General features: G+C 44.2%; 1 protein-coding gene across 1 annotated transcript; it reads left to right on the forward strand.

Annotated features, from left to right (window-relative positions):
- The first annotated feature begins 753 nt into the window (after nt 1-753).
- On the forward strand, nt 754-17,511 carry LOC130389749 (tumor necrosis factor receptor superfamily member 14-like). Its single transcript, XM_056599683.1, has 12 exons — nt 754-834; nt 965-1,047; nt 2,252-2,387; nt 2,519-2,644; nt 3,007-3,162; nt 3,354-3,438; nt 4,324-4,454; nt 4,628-4,653; nt 4,819-4,849; nt 6,049-6,110; nt 6,326-6,369; nt 14,915-17,511. Exons 3-11 carry the CDS (start codon nt 2,273-2,275, stop codon nt 6,350-6,352), a joined length of 759 nt encoding a protein of 252 aa, XP_056455658.1. The 5' UTR covers nt 754-834; nt 965-1,047; nt 2,252-2,272; the 3' UTR covers nt 6,353-6,369; nt 14,915-17,511.
- The last annotated feature ends 782 nt before the right edge of the window (nt 17,512-18,293 follow it).

The following is an 18,293-nucleotide window of genomic DNA, read 5'->3' on the forward strand; positions in this document are numbered from 1 at the left end:
TATTATTTAGTTGGACTTGTGCTTATACTCCAAGCGACCTTTAGGAACCAGCTGATACATGAGACTGGGTTGACGTCAGGTTCTGTTCGGGTCACACATCCCCTCAGTGTCACGAAGGCTTCGGCCTGGGCTTTGGGACGCAACCTCGATGAATTAAGACTGAGTCGTGCAGTGACATCTGCTGGCGGCGTCGGGTTTTCTTTTTAAAAACAGTTGGAACATAATGTGACGCGTTGGCTATTACGTCCATTCTGTTTCAACTCGAAACAGAAACATCTTGTTTTGACTTATCACACTCCCCCCTGGTTCTACAATATATAGATAACAACTTTATTAATCCCCCGGAGGTTAAATTCCTTTGTTACAACCGCCCAGCAGCAACGGAAAACACAGGAAAGATACAATGCAAACAAAATACAAAGTAGCCTAATGAAAACGAAAATAGACGCTAAAGTAAATGCTGAAGTAAAGACAAACAGAACAAACAGGGCAAACAAAACAAACGGTGTAAACAATATCAATTATAAAGTGGCACAGTACCAGTAATTTATTATATTAAAGTTTATAAATGCAAATGTAAACCAAGAGAAGTGTCGATGCTGCAAACGCAAAATGTAAAACATGGTGGCCCTTTATGGGTATCAGTTTACAGTGGACAGAGCACACCAGACCGTGCCTTCCTGGATTCTCCGACCAATGAGAAAGCGATTAGAAAGTCGAGCATCATGAATATGAGTTTCCTCCTAGGTATTGTTGCAGTTGAAGGCGGAAGAGTGTGGTTCGACAGATACTTGAAGCTACTTGAAGTGTTTCGACGGTCTCAATTAAAGTAAGGTAATATAAACGCTGTCTAATCTGATATCATTATATTCAAGTCCGTTTTTTATAAACTTCAGTTGGTTTACTATAACTGTATAAAAAAAGAGTGATTTGTGGTGCCCTTCTTACTTTCGTTTTCGCTCAGGTCGCTCACGGAGAAACAATGTAGACCTTGACACCTGGTTATAACGTGTTTTGAGCAAACATTGTGGCTCCTGGGAACATAAGGTATTTGAAGAATGATTAGCCTATTTAGTTATATTCAGTAGTGACGTTATGGTTTGCGTCGAGGCATCGGGGCGTGTGTCGAGTAGGCCTACCTCGGCTCCTCCCCCCAGCTCCGTATCGAGTAGGACTCACATAGGCGAAATGACGTAGCGCGTGACGTTCGAGGCTTCATCTCGGGCTGTTCCGCGCATAGATATAAAATAGAAAGCCAACCTTACCCACAAGGAAAAGCACGGTATGATTAGATAAGAATATTATTCATGCTCACAATCTGTTAATAACTGCAGAAGCTTTATTTTGGAACAAACATCATACAAGATCAACATAATACATAAAACCAGAATAAACATAGAACTTGAGGTAGTATACCATCCATGTAAAACATAAACATCATTCCAACAAGAACCAGTGATATAATGGAACTAATATTGCGCATTACAGAAATGCGCAAACCATCACATTTGATCCATAACTCAGTCGGTGTTAACCCATCAGTGGATGGTTTATCTTTCTACCTTCCCGGGGGTTGGGGGGCTTAGAGCTACCAAAGCAGGAGAGGTGCTTGAGGTGGAGGGAGGGGCTCTGTGGTGGCAGCGGCCGCAACGATCTCCTGAACGAAAACAGAACATTAAGAAGGAATTATATGGTAGAACTGGGTTATATGGCCACATGTTATGTACAACATATAATAACTGATATATATTTCTACCAAAATAAATGAACAAACACACAGTGTGGTTTATAAAGAACACACAAAATGGTGCATTACTTGGCGGGGATTAAGGCCCAATCCCGTTACACCCCTTGGCCCAAACCCTTAACCCTTAACCCTTAACCCTTAACCCTTAACCTTTATCTCCAACCTGGAGTCCCTAGGCCTAGAGCATGGAGCATATGGATATCATTGTCCCATTTTGTTGAACATAATGGGACCGGGGCCCGGCAGATCCCTGGCAATTCTGATAATTCCTTATATATATTTATGATCATGACAACTCTGACTATACACATAGCCAAAATCAGGCATTGTTACTGAATCCTTTTGGAGAACTTCAAAGTTAAAGGTGCGTATCTTTGCATTAAAACTACTCTAGGTCTGAAATTGCGTTTCAGACATAGGCAGCGTAATACCACTGTGCTAAAACTGCAATCGGTGCATCTTTCATAACTGATATATGTATGCTTTTTTCTTTTCTTTCCCCAGATATTTTGGAATCAAGTCAAAATGCACATCATGGGGACCCTCTTGTTGATAATATGTTTAGCTGGCTATACATTCGGACGTTGTCCCCGGGATGAATACAGAGTCGAATTTGAATGTTGCCCTTTATGCCCTCCTGGTAAGAACCACATTTCTGAACTGTTGTTAAATATATGAATAAATATCTAATAATATATCTAACTGAAGACATACAAATGAAATAGTATGAATCACAGCCAAATGACATAGTCTTGCTTTTCTTTTCAACAGCATCGCATCTCGTAAAGGACTGCACAGAGAGAAGCATTACAAACTGTTCAAGGTGCCCCAATGGTACTTTCCAAGCTGGCCTTAACAAGGAGCAGCAATGCTCTACCTGTACAAAGTGTGACGCAGGTACATCTGTTATTTAATGGAGATGCCCCCCATGCAACCCACATATGTTGTGTTGATGAGGACGTTGTGTTGTTCATGTTCATATCAGAGTTGTGTTGTTCATGTTTATATCAAGTTGTGTTGCTCATGTTTATATCAGAAGTTGTGTTGTTCATGTTTATATCAGAGTTGTGTTGTTCATGTTTATATCAGAAGTTGTGTTGCTCATGTTTATATCAGAAGTTGTGTTGTTCATGTTTATATCAGAAGTTGTGTTGCTCATGTTTATATCAGAAGTTGTGTTGTTCATGTTTACATCAGAAGTTGTGTACTCAAGTTGTGCAGGTTCTCTCAGGTTCCTCTGTAACTGTTGTGATTGACAGGTCTCGGTCTGAAGGTGAAGAGGCCGTGTACACCCAAATCAGATGCTGTGTGTGAGACCCTATATGGATCCTTCTGTAGTGACTCTAACGGAGGTGGATGTAGGGCCGCTCAGAGACACACGGTTTGCAGTCCTGGTCAATACATCGGTCAAAAAGGTTGGTGTTCTATATATTGTATACTGCACATCAACATTGATTATAGATACATTTCTAAAATTCCTTGTTCCTACGATGTTGAGCTTATGATATTTTAACTGTTAACCGATAGAAAATTAAAAAATTATCACAAATGTTCCCACCACGTCTCAGAATGATCGTGTTTTAATAATGCATGAATATTCCTACAGGAACAGCAGATAAAGACACGGAGTGCCTTCACTGTACTGATGGAACATTCTCAGATGGCACATCGTCATGCCAACCCCACACAACGTAAGTGGAGTTAATTAAACAATCTATGCATACAGTACAATAATGGCATGTTAAGAATTAGGCCTGGGCAATATATAGTGTACTGGTGTGGCTTTTATTGGCCTGTTTTTAAAATACATACCATAGTCATAATGTTATGTTCGTTTTTTTATAATCAGAATTAGATATAGTTTAAAGTTCATTAATGCTTGACAATATATATATAATAGAGCTGTCAAGCGATTAAAATATTTAAACGTGATTAATCGCATTAGTGTCATAGTTAACTCACGATTAATCGCGATTAATCGCAAATTCTTTTTCTATGCTAAATATCCCTTGATTTTTTTGTCCCATAATTCTTCTCATTTTAATTCTCTTATCAACATGGTGAAGTGCATCGGCTTGCCTTGTGCAAATGATTTTTTATTGATAACATTGGCATATACTGATCAAAACAAACGATACAAAAAAAAGAGCCTATAGTGCAATTAAACAAATCCTTTGAACAAATGTCATTTGAACATAGCAGTCAGGCTACTGCTTCTTTGTTTTGAGCCAAAGAAAAAAAATATATATATATTATTTTTAAATAAAATAATTGCGTTAATCGCGCGATAACATTTTTAACGCCGTTAAAATTGGTTTGCGTTAACGTCGTTAATAACGCGTTTAACTGACAGCTCCAGTAATTTTCTCCACATCGGCGTCCAGTGAATTCAGACACAGGTAGATACAGGTCATTAGGAACAGGTAGGGGTCAGGCATCTAGCTCAAGAACCTTCCTGAAGGCCTACAGGTTGGTTGTGGACATTGGGGATCGAACCCGGTACCTTTTAAACCTTGAGTCCAACACCCAGTCTACTACTCTCAGAACTAAACGTGGTTTTGTCCTTCTGGTTTCAGATGTGATTCTGTGGGAGGGGTGCAGATACAACCAGGAACTGATTCAACAGATTCTACATGTATTCAATATGTTACGATTGTGTTCATAATAATAGGATGCATATTGCTTATATCAATCATCGTCCTGGGAGGTAAGCGTGACATTAATCTCTAACATGTATTATCGTTACATTCAACAAAGATGTATTATGGTATCATCAAACTAGCATGTATTATGTTACACTAAACTAACATGTATCATGGTGATGCTGAATGATGTTGACTTCTCTCCCGACATGATACTGTCTTGTTTATCTCTATATAGCATGGGTTTACAGAAGACGTCTAAAGGTAAGTGTTATTCCTGATTTTATACATAATACAATAATATGTGTGACCCTAGCTGGCAGTGGTGGAGTTATTACAGACGGAGCAGACGGAGACGATGTTGAATGACCTTGAATGACCTTTTGAAGAACACAATGTTGATATTTTATTCACTTTTTTTTTTTATAGGGAAAGGAAAAGCAGGGGTGGCGGTTACATGGTAAGTTCTTACTCCACATGTTTCATTAGCAATGAGTAACAGATCATTTATTAAACTCTTAAACTCGAGGTTCCCCAGATTTGGGAAGATTGTGATCACTCTCGCAGCAAAAGACATACAACACTGCCCTTATTATGTAGAAATAGTCATATCAAATTAAACATGAGAAACTCTGCTACAAGCACATGTAAGCCATTTTTACACACACCAAACACAACTCAAACACCAAGCATATTAATTAGACAAATTAGACAATTAAAAATAGGCTGGAGCTTAAGAGGTTAATATCCAGTGATTAGCAAGGGTTACTGACTCCCACCAAGTCAGATGATATCGCTGTGATTCAAAACATTTCATCTAATTGTACCAGAGAGTCAGAGCCTACCTAGCAGAGGGACCAGAGTGGCAGACCAACTGAACAACATCCTCTAGATATTAGATTATAGAATGGAGCTATCATTTCATCATCCACATCATATCACTGTGTGGGGATTTGGCCTGTTGGCCCCCCCTCCGGCTGCAGGCGCCCTGCTTACTGAGGAGGTGTCGTGCACAGAAGCTGTGTGAGAAGGGGAAAGGGGAGGGGGGCGCGGGGGACACGGTTCACCTCTGAGTCTCCCAAATGGAACGGACAAGGGGGGGGGGGGCGGGGCATCCGCTGTTTGCGTGGGTGGAAATCTGCCTGATAGAGAGCAATACTCTAATGGAATAGTGGGCTAAAGTCACACACCTCGAATCTCTTGCAATTGAGAAATATACGTTTCTCTTTCACTCATATTGTTATGATAAAACGTGGCTGTTCGTGCCTTTTTGGGGGGGGGGGGGGGGGGGGGGGGGGGGGGGGGGTCTCGCCCGGGTTTTAATTCAATGAAGAACCGCCACTGGTCATGACAACACAGAGCAGGGACAAAGGGTAGAAAGACTTCTGTCCTTGTTTGACCACGATAATGGCAGCCGTCTCCCTACACGTATTCAGTCTGTCAAGATGTTCTTCTGTGTAGAGGCTAATTCAGAGTGGAAACAAGGAACTGATTCAACTGATTCTACATGATTAGAATATATGGAGCAGTTCATAATAATAGGATGCATATTTTCATAATATCAATCATAGTCCTGGGAGTTAAGGATTACATTAAACTAACATGTATCATGGTTACATTACATGTAAGGCTAACTTTATCTACTCTATAACCGTCCAGGTGAAGCTGCTGGAGAAAGGACAGCTGGTCCCTCATCCCCATCTCTCCTCTCTCTGGAGCTTGTACGTTTAGCCCATTATTTGTGGTCTCTGTGTCATTAATATTAAACTGCTAATTTTTCTTTATTATTATTGTTAAAATGTTGTGTTACTCCTTGTTACAAACTAATTGTAGGTCTTAGTCAAATTCTATAAAGTGTATTCGTACAGTGCTACCTTATGTGTAGTAGAATGACAGAGGACTTCATGCAGTGGTGTAACTGTATGTTTGAACACAGCCTGCAGGTCTAGAGGCCCTCGAATGAAACACAGCCTGCTGAAGGTGAGTTGTGTTAATTATGTTACAGCTGCAGTTATGTAACTAATGACAATTTGACCTAATCCAGATTCTATTAAATATTCACGATCAGTTATAATCATATGGCTCCCTTAAACTCTAACATGTATCAGGGTTATGCTGAATGATAGTGGCTGCTGTGTTACGTTAAACGATGCTGAACCCAAGAGCAGACGGAGACGATGTTGAATTGATGAAAAAAGGGTTGATTGAACGAGGCGAGGAAGCAGGTAGTGGATGAGGTAGCCGGGGAATGAGCGAGCTGGCAGGCGAGCTGGAGCGAGGGATCCGGATAACAGCAGGCAGAGGAAAACAGAGTTGGGTTGTGGTCAAAATCAACAAGAGAGACGAGAGAGCGAGAGCAAGGTAACACGAATACTTGAGCCAGGCGTGTATCATTACCACAGTAGTGCGTAGTACGATCTGGCACCGACAGCAGGGAATCCAAAGGTATGGAAGCATATATGTAGCAAAATTCAAATGGCAATGCAATTCGCAATTTGCAATTCAATAAGTAATTACGTTATGCAATTGACAATGCATTATGCAATTTCATAATGTAATTTGTAAATACGTTATTCAAAGTGTATTTTAATATGCAAAGTGACAATGCAATCCTCAATTAAATTTGCAAAAGTTATAACAATAAAAATACAATAACATTTTGTCAAATTCTTTGAGTTCCTTTATTCAAATTGAAAAGCTATAGCGTCCCCGTGATTGCAATCCACTTCGCCACGCTCCGTGTGTTGCGATATTCAAATGACATTTCAATCCGCAAAACGGAATCCAAAACGGAATCCAAAGAGGAAATCCAAAGAGGATTCCAAAGAGGAATCCAAAGAGGAATCCAAAAAGTCAATATGCAAAGTGGCAAACGTTTCAGCCAATCAGCGTCTGGGCGGGAACTACGTCACTTTCTATTGTGTCTGACTGTTTTATATGTGGGGGGAGGGAGTTCCAGAGCCTGGGTGCTGAACAGCTGAATGACCGGGCACCCATTCGTAATGAGTCTTGATGTGGGGATACATAGTAGTCCAGCAGAGGTTGAGCGGAGGGAGCGGGAGGGAGTGTATTCTTGGAGGAGGTCCCAGAGGTAACTGGGGGCTAGGTTGTGGAGAGCTTTGTAGGTGAGGAGTGGGTGGAGAGACGGTGGGTCTCCCGACCCTATGTTTCGCACCCAGTGCCTGTAGCACTTGGGAAATCTTTGTGTTTACCACACTGGCCTCAAAACGTACCAGTGAGGATAAGTCGTCTATCCTATCTCCCAGAACACGCACTCCATCTACTGCATCTGTGTCTTCCACACGATTGTTCTCCACATCATTGGCCAAACTTCGGAGCGTATCAATAATCTCCATTGGTGACCATGGACCTGACACATACAAACTAGAAGTGAACAAGGAAATTACGAGCAAGTGACGTAGTTCCCGCCCAGACGCTGATTGGCTGATACGTTTGCCACTTTGCATATTGACTTTTTGGATTCCTCTTTGGATTCTTCTTTGGATTCCGTTTTGGATTCTGTTTTGGATTCCGTTTTGCGGATTGAAATGTAATTTGAATATCGCAACACACGGAGCGTGGCGAAGTGGATTGCAAACACGGGGACGCTATAGCTTTTCAATTTGTGTAAAGGAACTCAAAGAATTTGACAAATTATTATTCTATTTGTATTGTTATAACTTTTGCAAATTTAATTGAGGATTGCATTGTCACTTTGCATGTTAAAATACACTTTGAATAACGTATTTACAAATTACATTATAAAATTGCATAATGAATTGTCAAATGCATAATGTAATTCCAAATTGCATTGCCATTTGAATTTTGCTACATATATGCTTCCATACAAAGGGTTTATGAAGGGGAGTTGATTGGAGATGAAGACCAGGTGAGCATGATTGCAGAATAGGTCCAGGTGTGAAGTGAGACAGACAGGAGGAGTGGCAGACCCAGGAGGTGGAAAAACACAGCAGACTGCTGTGACCACAACATGCTGTCCTGGGGCCTGTACTACGAAGCTCGATTAGAGGGTTAGCGAGGTATGTTGAGCTGAAAGCCTGGGTTAGCTGTACCATGAAAGTCGATCTCTTTAAGCGGCGCTGTATCACCATGGTGACTTACGCTCGCAACCAAACCTGGTCGGGAGCAGCTTTTCAGCTTAGGGTGCACTCACACTAGGCCAAAACGGCCACGGCCACGGCCAGATGGCCTAGTGTGAGTGTACCCTAACGCCCCGTGCCCACTACCTCCGTACGTTGACTGATCCCCATTGACTTTGAATGGGGACGGACGCGCAATGCATTGTGGATCCGTCCGTTCCGTTGGAGCCTTCGGCGCCGTCAGAAAGTTGAAAAATGTTCAACTTTTTCGGCAGCGACGGATCCGTCATCCAATCAGATCGCGTATGCAAATTTAAGCACTGTGACGCGACTCGGGCTCTGACGATACTGGAAAGCGGGAAAGCGGGTCATCTTGCATCGCAACAAGCAGGAAGTAGCGGGAAGAACCCGGCGAAGCGATTTGATTGGCTGACGGATGCCTCTGCAAAGACTACTCCCCCATCAGTCAGCCACGCCTTCCCACGTCCGTTGACTGACGGAGGTAGTGGGCATGTAGGGTAAAGGCCTGATTCCACCGGACGCGTTACGGCAACGTTACGGCTGCGGCACGTCTTGGCCGCGGTCACCGCAGCAGATAGGTTCCACTCTAATCCCGGGGATTCCACCGGACGCGTTACGGCAACGTTACGGCTGCGGAACGGAACGGCTGCGACTCTGCCCTGCTTGCATTTCCTGCGGGCACGTTACGGCAGCGCAACGTGCGTTGCGAGCCTGCCGTATTCACGCGAGATCACGAGATCACGCGATAATCCTAAACCTAATGTACTCACCTTCCACTCCCAAAACTACTGCAATTAAATGCCACGCTTTGTCCTTCCGGCCATTGCCCTTATAAAAATGATGATTTGGTACATAAATGACGTTGTGATAGGCTACATGAGCTGAGTATTATGTTTTATTTTGAAAATTGACCGGATGCTCTATGGCTTTTACTTTTTCACTTCCTGCCCTGCTCGATCTGCTCTGTTGAAATTGACGCGGTTCAGCAACGGCTTGCGGCAAAAATAGAAATGCTACGGAATGATAGCGCTGCGGCACGGCGAGCCGCTCCTGGGACGTTGCTGAGACGTTCCGCAGCCGCGCCCGGTGGAAATGGTCTCATTGATTAGAGTGGAACCTATCTGCTGCGGTGACCGCGGCCAAGACGTGCCGCAGCAGTAACGTTGCCGTAACGCATCCGGTGGAATCAGACCTTCGTCTACCCGGAGAGCGGCTACTTAAATCGGCGTGCGCAGCTTCCTAACCCCTCCTCCGATAATGGCGTCACCATTTGTGGGTGTTCCCGTGGAACTCGGCGCACTTATCGTACAGGCATCTCTCCGGAGACGGAGGGTTTTTCGGGACAGAACCGATCCCTTGGCATTGTCTGACTATATTCTTTATGAACAGATACAGATTCTCATCAGAGGGTATTCGTTATTTGATCGTCCTTGGTTGACCGTATGTAGGCAATGCTACACAAAGAAGCCGTGCACTTACTGTTGCGCATTGTGTCTGTGTTTGAAGTTCAAAGGTGGCCCGACGTTCACCGTACATTAACCTTGGATAGTCAAGTGCCGTGTTGTCCATTATCCCTTACATAACCGCTATGTCAGTGACACAATTAGACCTAGGTATTTTTTATTCTACAAATTCATATTATAGCTGTGAGAATTGTTAAAAGAAATCACGTCCATAGTCGCCCTGGAGTCACAGGGCGACAGTCTCCTGCAAAAATCAGGGAAAACTAGACATTCTTTCCAAAAATTAGAAATTTAGAAGAATACGTGATACTTTGCTTTGATAGTTATATACCTCTGATTGGAGATTGATTGTCGGCGGCTCCTCCAAAATAATGTTACCTTCAACTAAAAATGACAATTATTATTTTACCCTCAATCATTTCACATTTGATTAGCAAGAAAATTGTTTATGTCCATTGCCAATACATCTGTCTCGCGCTGCTGGTAGGGTTTGCTGCCCGTGGGCAGCTTTCATTACACAGTAGCAGGAGTTGGTTGGGCTTGACGTGCCGAGACAGCTTGTAAACAACCTAAAGCCTGTCTGGCCTCACGTGGTATGAGACTTTAATCTATTACCTGGAAGACAATAGGCGAGGGAAGAGGACTAACAAGTCAACTCCAAAACACTCCCCCTTAGATGGGGGTTGGGCGTGGGGCCAGCGATCCCACCCCGTAAAAACAGAATAGCTACCAAAACATCAACGAAACCCAAGAAATCCTTACCCCTTGGGAAAGAAGCCTCTACAGCACCTCAAGCTAAAGAGATTATGACGACGTGCCTGGAAAACCGAAAGGAGACAGCACGTCCGAAACTGCTTCTGACCTCAAGGCGACCCACAAACATAGCAACATGGAACGTGAGGACCATGTACGCTGGGGGAAAGGCAGCAATGATAGCGGAAGAAATGAGGAGATATAAAATATCTCTCCTTGGTCTGGGAGAAACCAGGTGGCTCCAGTCAGGGCAGGTCAAGCTGGCGAGTGGAGAGACCATCCTCTACTCTGGACATCCAGATGACTCTGCACCACACACTCAGGGAGTAGCATTCATGTTGTCCAAAGAAGCACAGAGGGCCCTGATCAGCTGGGAACCCATCAATTCAAGGATCATTACAGCCAAATTCCAAACCACACACAAGAAAACAAACCTCCAAGTGGTACAATGTTACGCCCCCACCAACGACACTGATGATGAAACCAAGGACCAATTTTACAACCAACTACATCACATTCTACAGTCCAGGAAAGAAAAGGACATCATGATCTTGATGGGAGACATGAATGCAAAGATAGGTGGAAACAACAACGGCTACGAGCTAATAATGGGAAAAGAAGGACCAGGCACCATGAATGAGAATGGAGAGAGATTTGCAGAAGCCTGTGCAGACAACAACTTGGTCATCGGTGGGTCAGTGTTCCAACACAAGAACATCCATAAAATAACATGGGTGTCTGCTGACCACCTCACAGAAAATCTAATTGACCACATCTGCATCAGCCAGAAGTTTAGGCACTCACTGCTGGACGTTAGAGCCAGAAGAGCAGCAGACGCAGGGTCTGACCATCACCTCCTCACAGCAAAGATTCAGCTGAAATTAAAAGCCATGAAACACAGAGAAGGAAGGGTCAAATTTAACATACAACAATTTCAGGATATAGGTACAACAGAACTCTACAAAATCGCACTGCACAACCGGTATCAAGCACTGGAAATAGAAATAGAAACCCCCAGGGAAGTGGATGAGATATGGAAAGGTCTGAAAAACATGTGGAAAGACACATGTGAGGAAGTAGTATGGAGACGAAAGACAGACAACAAACCCTGGCTTTCCACAGACACCACCAGAAAAGTGAGCGAGAGGAGGGGGAAAAAGGAGGCATTAAACAGAAGCAAAACCAGAGCAACCAAGATGGCAGCACAGAGAGACTATGCAGCAGCAAACAAGGAAGTGAAGAAAAGTGTAAGGAGAGACAAGAAGAAATACATTGAGGATCTAGCACAACAGGCAGAAGAAGCAGCAGGAAAGAACAACCTGAAGGACCTATACCTAACCACTAAAAAGCTCACAGGCAGATTCAGACACACACAGGCACACATTAAAAATGCACAGGGTGTACTCCTCACAACCAAGGAAGACCAAGTGAAGAGATGGACAGAACACTTTAGAGCACTGCTCAATAGGCAGGCCCCACATCTGACAGCAGAAATCCCACCATCACCAAACTGGTGAAGATAAACTGCAATCCCCCCACCAAGCCAGAAATCAAAAAAGCCATTAAGACATTGAGAGGAGGGAAAGCAGAGGGACCCGACGGTATTCCAGCAGAAGCCTTGAAAGCCGACATCGAAACCTCTACCAACATGCTCTACCACCTACTGAAAACCATCTGGGAGGAAGAATGTGTCCCATCAGACTGGAAAGATGGACACATTGTGAAAATCCCAAAGAAAGGAGACCTCAGGGACTGCAAGAACTACCGCGGAATTATGCTCCGTCCTATCAACTCCAGGGAAGGTGCTCAACCGGATCCTGCTGGAGAGGCTTCAGAAGGGGTTGGATGAGAAACTGAGGGAAAACCAGGCCGGCTTCAGGGAAAACAGATCCTGTGGAGACCAAACCGCCACCCTCAGGATTATCATTGAGCAGTCCATCGAATGGAACACTTCTGTCTATGTAAATTTCATATATTTTGAAAAAGCCTTCGACAGTGTGAATAGAGAGATGCTGTGGAAACTGATGGCCCACTACGGGATCCCAGTAAAAATAACCAACATCATTAGGAGCACCTACCAAGGGATGCGATGCCAAGTCCTCCATGAAGGATGCATATCTGAGCCTTTTGAGGTCCTGACTGGTGTACGGCAAGGGTGCTTGCTCTCTCCCCTTCTCTTCCTCCTCTGCGTAGACTGGATCATGATACAAGTAACCTGCAATAGCCGAACTGGCATACAGTGGAGCCTGACAGAGCAGCTAGAAGATCTGGATTTTGCTGATGACCTGGCACTACTGGCTCACACACATCAACAGATGCAGGAAAAATCAGGCAAGCTAGAGGATACCACTGCTCTGCTCGGGCTCAAAACTAACTCATCAAAAACCAAAGTAATGAGAATTAACAGCAACAACAACACTCCCATAACCATGAACCAAAACCAACTAGAGGAAGTAGCCAGCTTCACATACCTGGGGACTATCATTTCTGAGGATGGTGGTACAGAGGAGGACGTCCGAGCCAGAATTGGAAAGGCAAGGGCAACATTCAACATGCTCAACAATATCTGGAAGATGAAAAACCTGTCACTCAAGACCAAACTACAAATCTTCAACTCAAACGTCAAGTCCACCCTTCTATATGGCTCTGAAACCTGGAAGACCACCACTAACATACCCAATAAGCTGCAGACTTTCACCAACCGGTGCCTCAGACGCCTCCTGGGAATCTACTGGCCCAACACCATCTCAAACGCCAACCTGTGGGAACTCACCAAACAAGAAACAATAGAAACCCAAATCCGGAGGAGGAAATGGAAGTGGATAGGCCATACACTCAGAAGACAGAAGTCAATCACTAAGCAAGCCCTAACCTGGAACCCACAGGGCAAGAGGAAGAGAGGCAGACCGAGAACCACCTGGAGAAGAACCACAGAACAGGAAATTAAGAAAGAAGGGCTGTCCTGGCCTCAACTGGAGCGGAGGGCCCAAGACAGGAGAGGATGGAGGGGTTTTGTCGATGGCCTATGTTCCTTTGGGAACTTAAAGGCCTAACTAACTAACTAATTGCCAATACATGAATACATACTCATTACAAATGCCTTGGATGTCGAGGCAGTGGGGTCAGAGGACACCCCCCCTTCCACTCCTACCATCATCGGCCGACCTTCGTTATTGGCGAGAGCCAGCTCCTCCGAGGTGGTGAAGGGCGGTGGAGCGGTCCCCCTCCCAGTCGTATTAATTTGGGTTTTCTTTTTATTTGCTACAGGTAATCAACATGAGATTAAAGGTTGGAGCCTAGGCCATTGCAAATCATAGGCTAGATTCACCTGAAATTATTCAAATGGATGCTTACAATTTACCACATTGAATAATATTTATTTTTTGGACTTGGCCCCATGTTCGTAGGAGCGTGCTGGCACCACAACTATGGGGGTAAAAGGCATGATGATACATAATATTTTTTAGACAATATGCAGAATCTTTTCACTTACGAATTAACACGGTCAGCTATTTTTTGCCAGCACGCCACCCTAGCCATATTATGGGCAACCGTGTTCCCCTTGGCTGTGATTTCAACTTTGAATTCCTCGTAGGAGTTCATAATAATACACTGCTAGTCTTGGGTGAAATACATCGCTCTCGCTCGATTCATTTTGCACAAGGGTGAGTCAAATGACGTGAGAAACACCCCTTTTGTGAACGCGCATTGAACCTAAAGCGGAAAACCTGGTTAAACTAATTGAATCTAAAGTGAGCATCGTGGTACCATTTAACTCTGATTGCGAGTTGCGGCTCTGTCGAGCCAGGTTTTCCCAAGAAAGCCTGGGTATGTTCAGCGAGGTTCGTGGTATACCCCCTGACATTTTGCTGTATTGTTTATCTCTATATAGAATTGGTTAATATATGACGTCTGGAGGTAAGTGTTATTGCTGGTTTGAAAAATAACGCAATAATATGTGTGAACCTAGCTGGCTGTGAACCACACAAACTGGGTGTGTGTCTGCTTGTGTGTGTGTCTGCTTGTGTGTGTCTGGTTGTGTGTCTGGTTGTGTGTGTGGTTGTGTCCTCATCTCCACCTGAGAGTACCCAGCTGCAGAGCTGCTCCACTGGGCTTCAGTCTTCAGTGAGTGTTGCTGCATGTGGAGGCTGGCTGTATGTCCTGACTCTCTGCTGCCTTCTCTTCCAGAAACTGGATTGCCAGACCCAGTGACCATCCTGCTCCAACCAGGAACCAACAAGAATAAAACTATGATACAACTATGGTAGATCTTGATGATGATCAGAGTCTGGGTCCAGCCCGACCCTTGATATGATTTGATTGAAATTTATTTCGAACATGTAAAAGAAAACAAAAAATATATATCATACACAAATTATTGATGTTAAACAAAATAGAAAGCATAATTAGATACATAAATGATGCATACTTGATAATTGTAACATGTTCGAAAAGGGGTGGGTAGAAGTTTACACTTATTTAATCTCCGTAATTCATTGAAATTAACATTCCTTAGTCATAATAATTATTAACATTTTCATTTATTATTAATAAATATATATATTAGATATATATATTATTTTTTAACGTATCCAAACATATAATTTGTTTTTGTTTTCCTTTTTTTCTTTTTTTTTTAAATAAAATGTATAACTTATATGTTCATATCAGATATATACTATAATTTCTTACACATTTGTCCAAAAAATTAATAAATAAATTAACTAAATAAACAAAAAACATTCATGAAAATATATAGATATTATTTCACTATTGATCCATTTTTGTATCCAAACAATATTTGTCATTAAGAAAAAAAAAAAATACAAAAAAAATTAAGAATAAATAACAAACTAAATAACTAAACAATTAACACCCAATGACCCTCAAGCCCCAAACATAATAGATCCCCGAACAGGCTAGCTACAACACCATGGAGTCTAATGCACACTATGGATGGAGTGATGCCTTTGATTTTAATTAAGAGGATGAGAATAGTTATTTTATCTTAACCGATATTTATAACCAATACCTCATCCTCATCCTCCTCCTCATCGTCATCGTCATCCGCTTATCCGGGGTCGGGTCGCGGGGGGAGCAGCTCAAGCAGGGGGCCCCAGACTTCCCTTTCCCGGGCCACATTGACCAGCTCTGACGGGGGGATCCCGAGGCGTTCCCAGGCCAGTGTTGAGATATAATCTCTCCACCTAGTCCTGGGTCTTCCCCGAGGTCTCCTCCCCACTGGACGTGCCTGAAACACCTCCCAAGGAAGGCGCCCAGTGGGCATCCTTACCAGATGCCTGAACCACCTCAGCTGACTCCTTTCTAAGTAAAGGAGCAGCGGCTCTAATCCGAGTTCCTCACGGATGGCTGAGCTTCTCACCCTATCCCTAAGGGAGACGCCAGCCACCCTTCTGAGAAAACTCATCTCGGCCGCTTGTACCCGCGATCTCGTCCTTTCGGTCATCACCCAGCCCTCATGACCATAGGTGAGGATAGGAACGAAGATCGACCGGTAGATCGAGAGCTTTGCCTTGCGGCTCAGCTCTCTTTTCGTTACAACGGTGCGGTAAAGCGAACGCAATACCGCCCCCGCTGCTCCGATTCTCCGGCCAATCTCACGCTCCATAGTACCCTCACTCGCGAACAAGACCCTGAGGTACTTGAACTCCTTCACTTGGGCTAAGGACTCATTTCCTACCCGGAGTAAGCAATCCACCGGTTTCCTGCTAAGAGTCATGGCCTCAGATTTAGCGGTGCTGATCCTCCTAACCAATACAAATAGGTTAATAATAGATAACATCAATCGACTTTGCACATCGCACTTAATCTACATTGCAATTATTCATAGTAGCATCTGCAGTAGCTGCAATCATTGCTGTACACGGGGAATGGGTTAGCCTAGCGATTGTTAGTACTTGCACTTGGTTCTATTAACATCTTTACTGTACTGACAGCGATATATTGTTTCACTTCTAATGACAAATGTACTTTGTTTTGGATAAAAGCGTCTGCTAAATGCCCTAAATGTAAATGTTGGAAGCTTGGGCTTGTCTTTTTATATAATGTTATGTCTTGGATTTCACCTGCTGTTACTATATAGTGTGATGGAAAATCTACATGTTGTTACGTTTTTGGTCTATCTATGAACTTAAGTTTTGTTACTATTTTGTGTGATGCATATATTGCCTGCCTTCTGCTCTCCTTTCGGGTCATTTAAAGTGTGAACGTTCGAGGGTCGTGTGATGCATTATATTGCCTGCCTGTTCCTATCTTTTCGTGTGTTGTAAATCATCTTCCATGCAATCCTTTGATGTATGGGCCTGTTCCTCGACCCCCTGGCTAGCGTCAACGAAGCCAGAGGGTTAGATGGCACGGCCGCTACCCCCTCCAATGGCATCCAGGGCAGCTTCAGTTAACCATCTGCTACACAAAGGCTTTTGGTTTATTGGGGGACACACCCCCTCCAGAAGCCAACCGAAGTGAATAAGAACTCATTGATTCAAACACTCAGTGGACTTCTCCCCAGCGTACCTTCAGAGAATGAAGTAACACGCAAAGAGAAGCTCCCATCTGAGGCCTCCGATTATTGTAATGTTTGCCTGTTATGTTGTTTGTTGATGCATTGTGATGTATCTTTTTTCTTACTTTTATTACAAATATATATGATCATTAATTGTCAACAGTATTGTGTGCTTTTTTGCATCTAAATATCTCATCTGTCTTAGACGCAAACTCTGATAGTGTCACGGTCTGTCCGCCACGCCCCCTTCACCCTCGCAGCTGGGCTGCGTCAGGTGGTTAGTGGAGCCTTTAAGTTGACTGAACACTGTTCTCCTGTTGCCAGATTGTCTTCGCTGTTGGTTCATGCAAGTCTCTCCAGCTATTCGCCTGTCTCCTGTTCCCGGTTTACCGATCCTGCCTGTTCCCGACCACGTTCCCCGCCTCGTCCTACTGGATCCTCGTTCGCCTGTCTCCTGTCCCGGCTTCCCGACCCTGCCTGTCCCCGACCACGTTCCCCGTCTCGTCCTACTGGACCCTCGTTCGCCTGTCTCCTGTCCCGGCTCCCCGACCCTGCCTGTCCCCGACTACGCTCCCCGTCTCGCCCCTCTGGATCCTCGTTCGCCTGTCTGCTGCCCCAGTTTCCCGATTCTGCCTGCCCCCGACTACGTTCTTCGCCCCTTCCCCGTTGATTTGCTTGACGAAGTAAAGATCGGATTATCATTGTGTTTGCTGGTCTCTGAGTCGTGCTTTTGGGTTCAAATCTGCCAGTCTCTTCAGTGGAGCGTGAAAGTACAATCTGGCCACAACATGAACCCAGCCGACTCAGATTCTTTCCAGAATGAACTACAGGCGCAAGGCAGCGTCCTGCAACGCCATGACCAACAACTTACCTCCATGGCGGAGAGTCTGCAGACGCTGGTCGCCCGCCACGAGAGCAGCATGGAATCGGTCCGGGATCACTTGCGGAGGTTACCCGTCGCCGCTCCTCATCCCGGTTCCTCTTCAACGTCTGAGGCTCGTGTGCCCCCTCCGGAGCGCTGCTCCGGGGCTCATGGTTCTTGTC

This window comes from Gadus chalcogrammus, chromosome 1, assembly GCF_026213295.1.
Source record: "Gadus chalcogrammus isolate NIFS_2021 chromosome 1, NIFS_Gcha_1.0, whole genome shotgun sequence".
In the NCBI taxonomy this organism is placed as follows: domain Eukaryota; kingdom Metazoa; phylum Chordata; class Actinopteri; order Gadiformes; family Gadidae; genus Gadus; species Gadus chalcogrammus.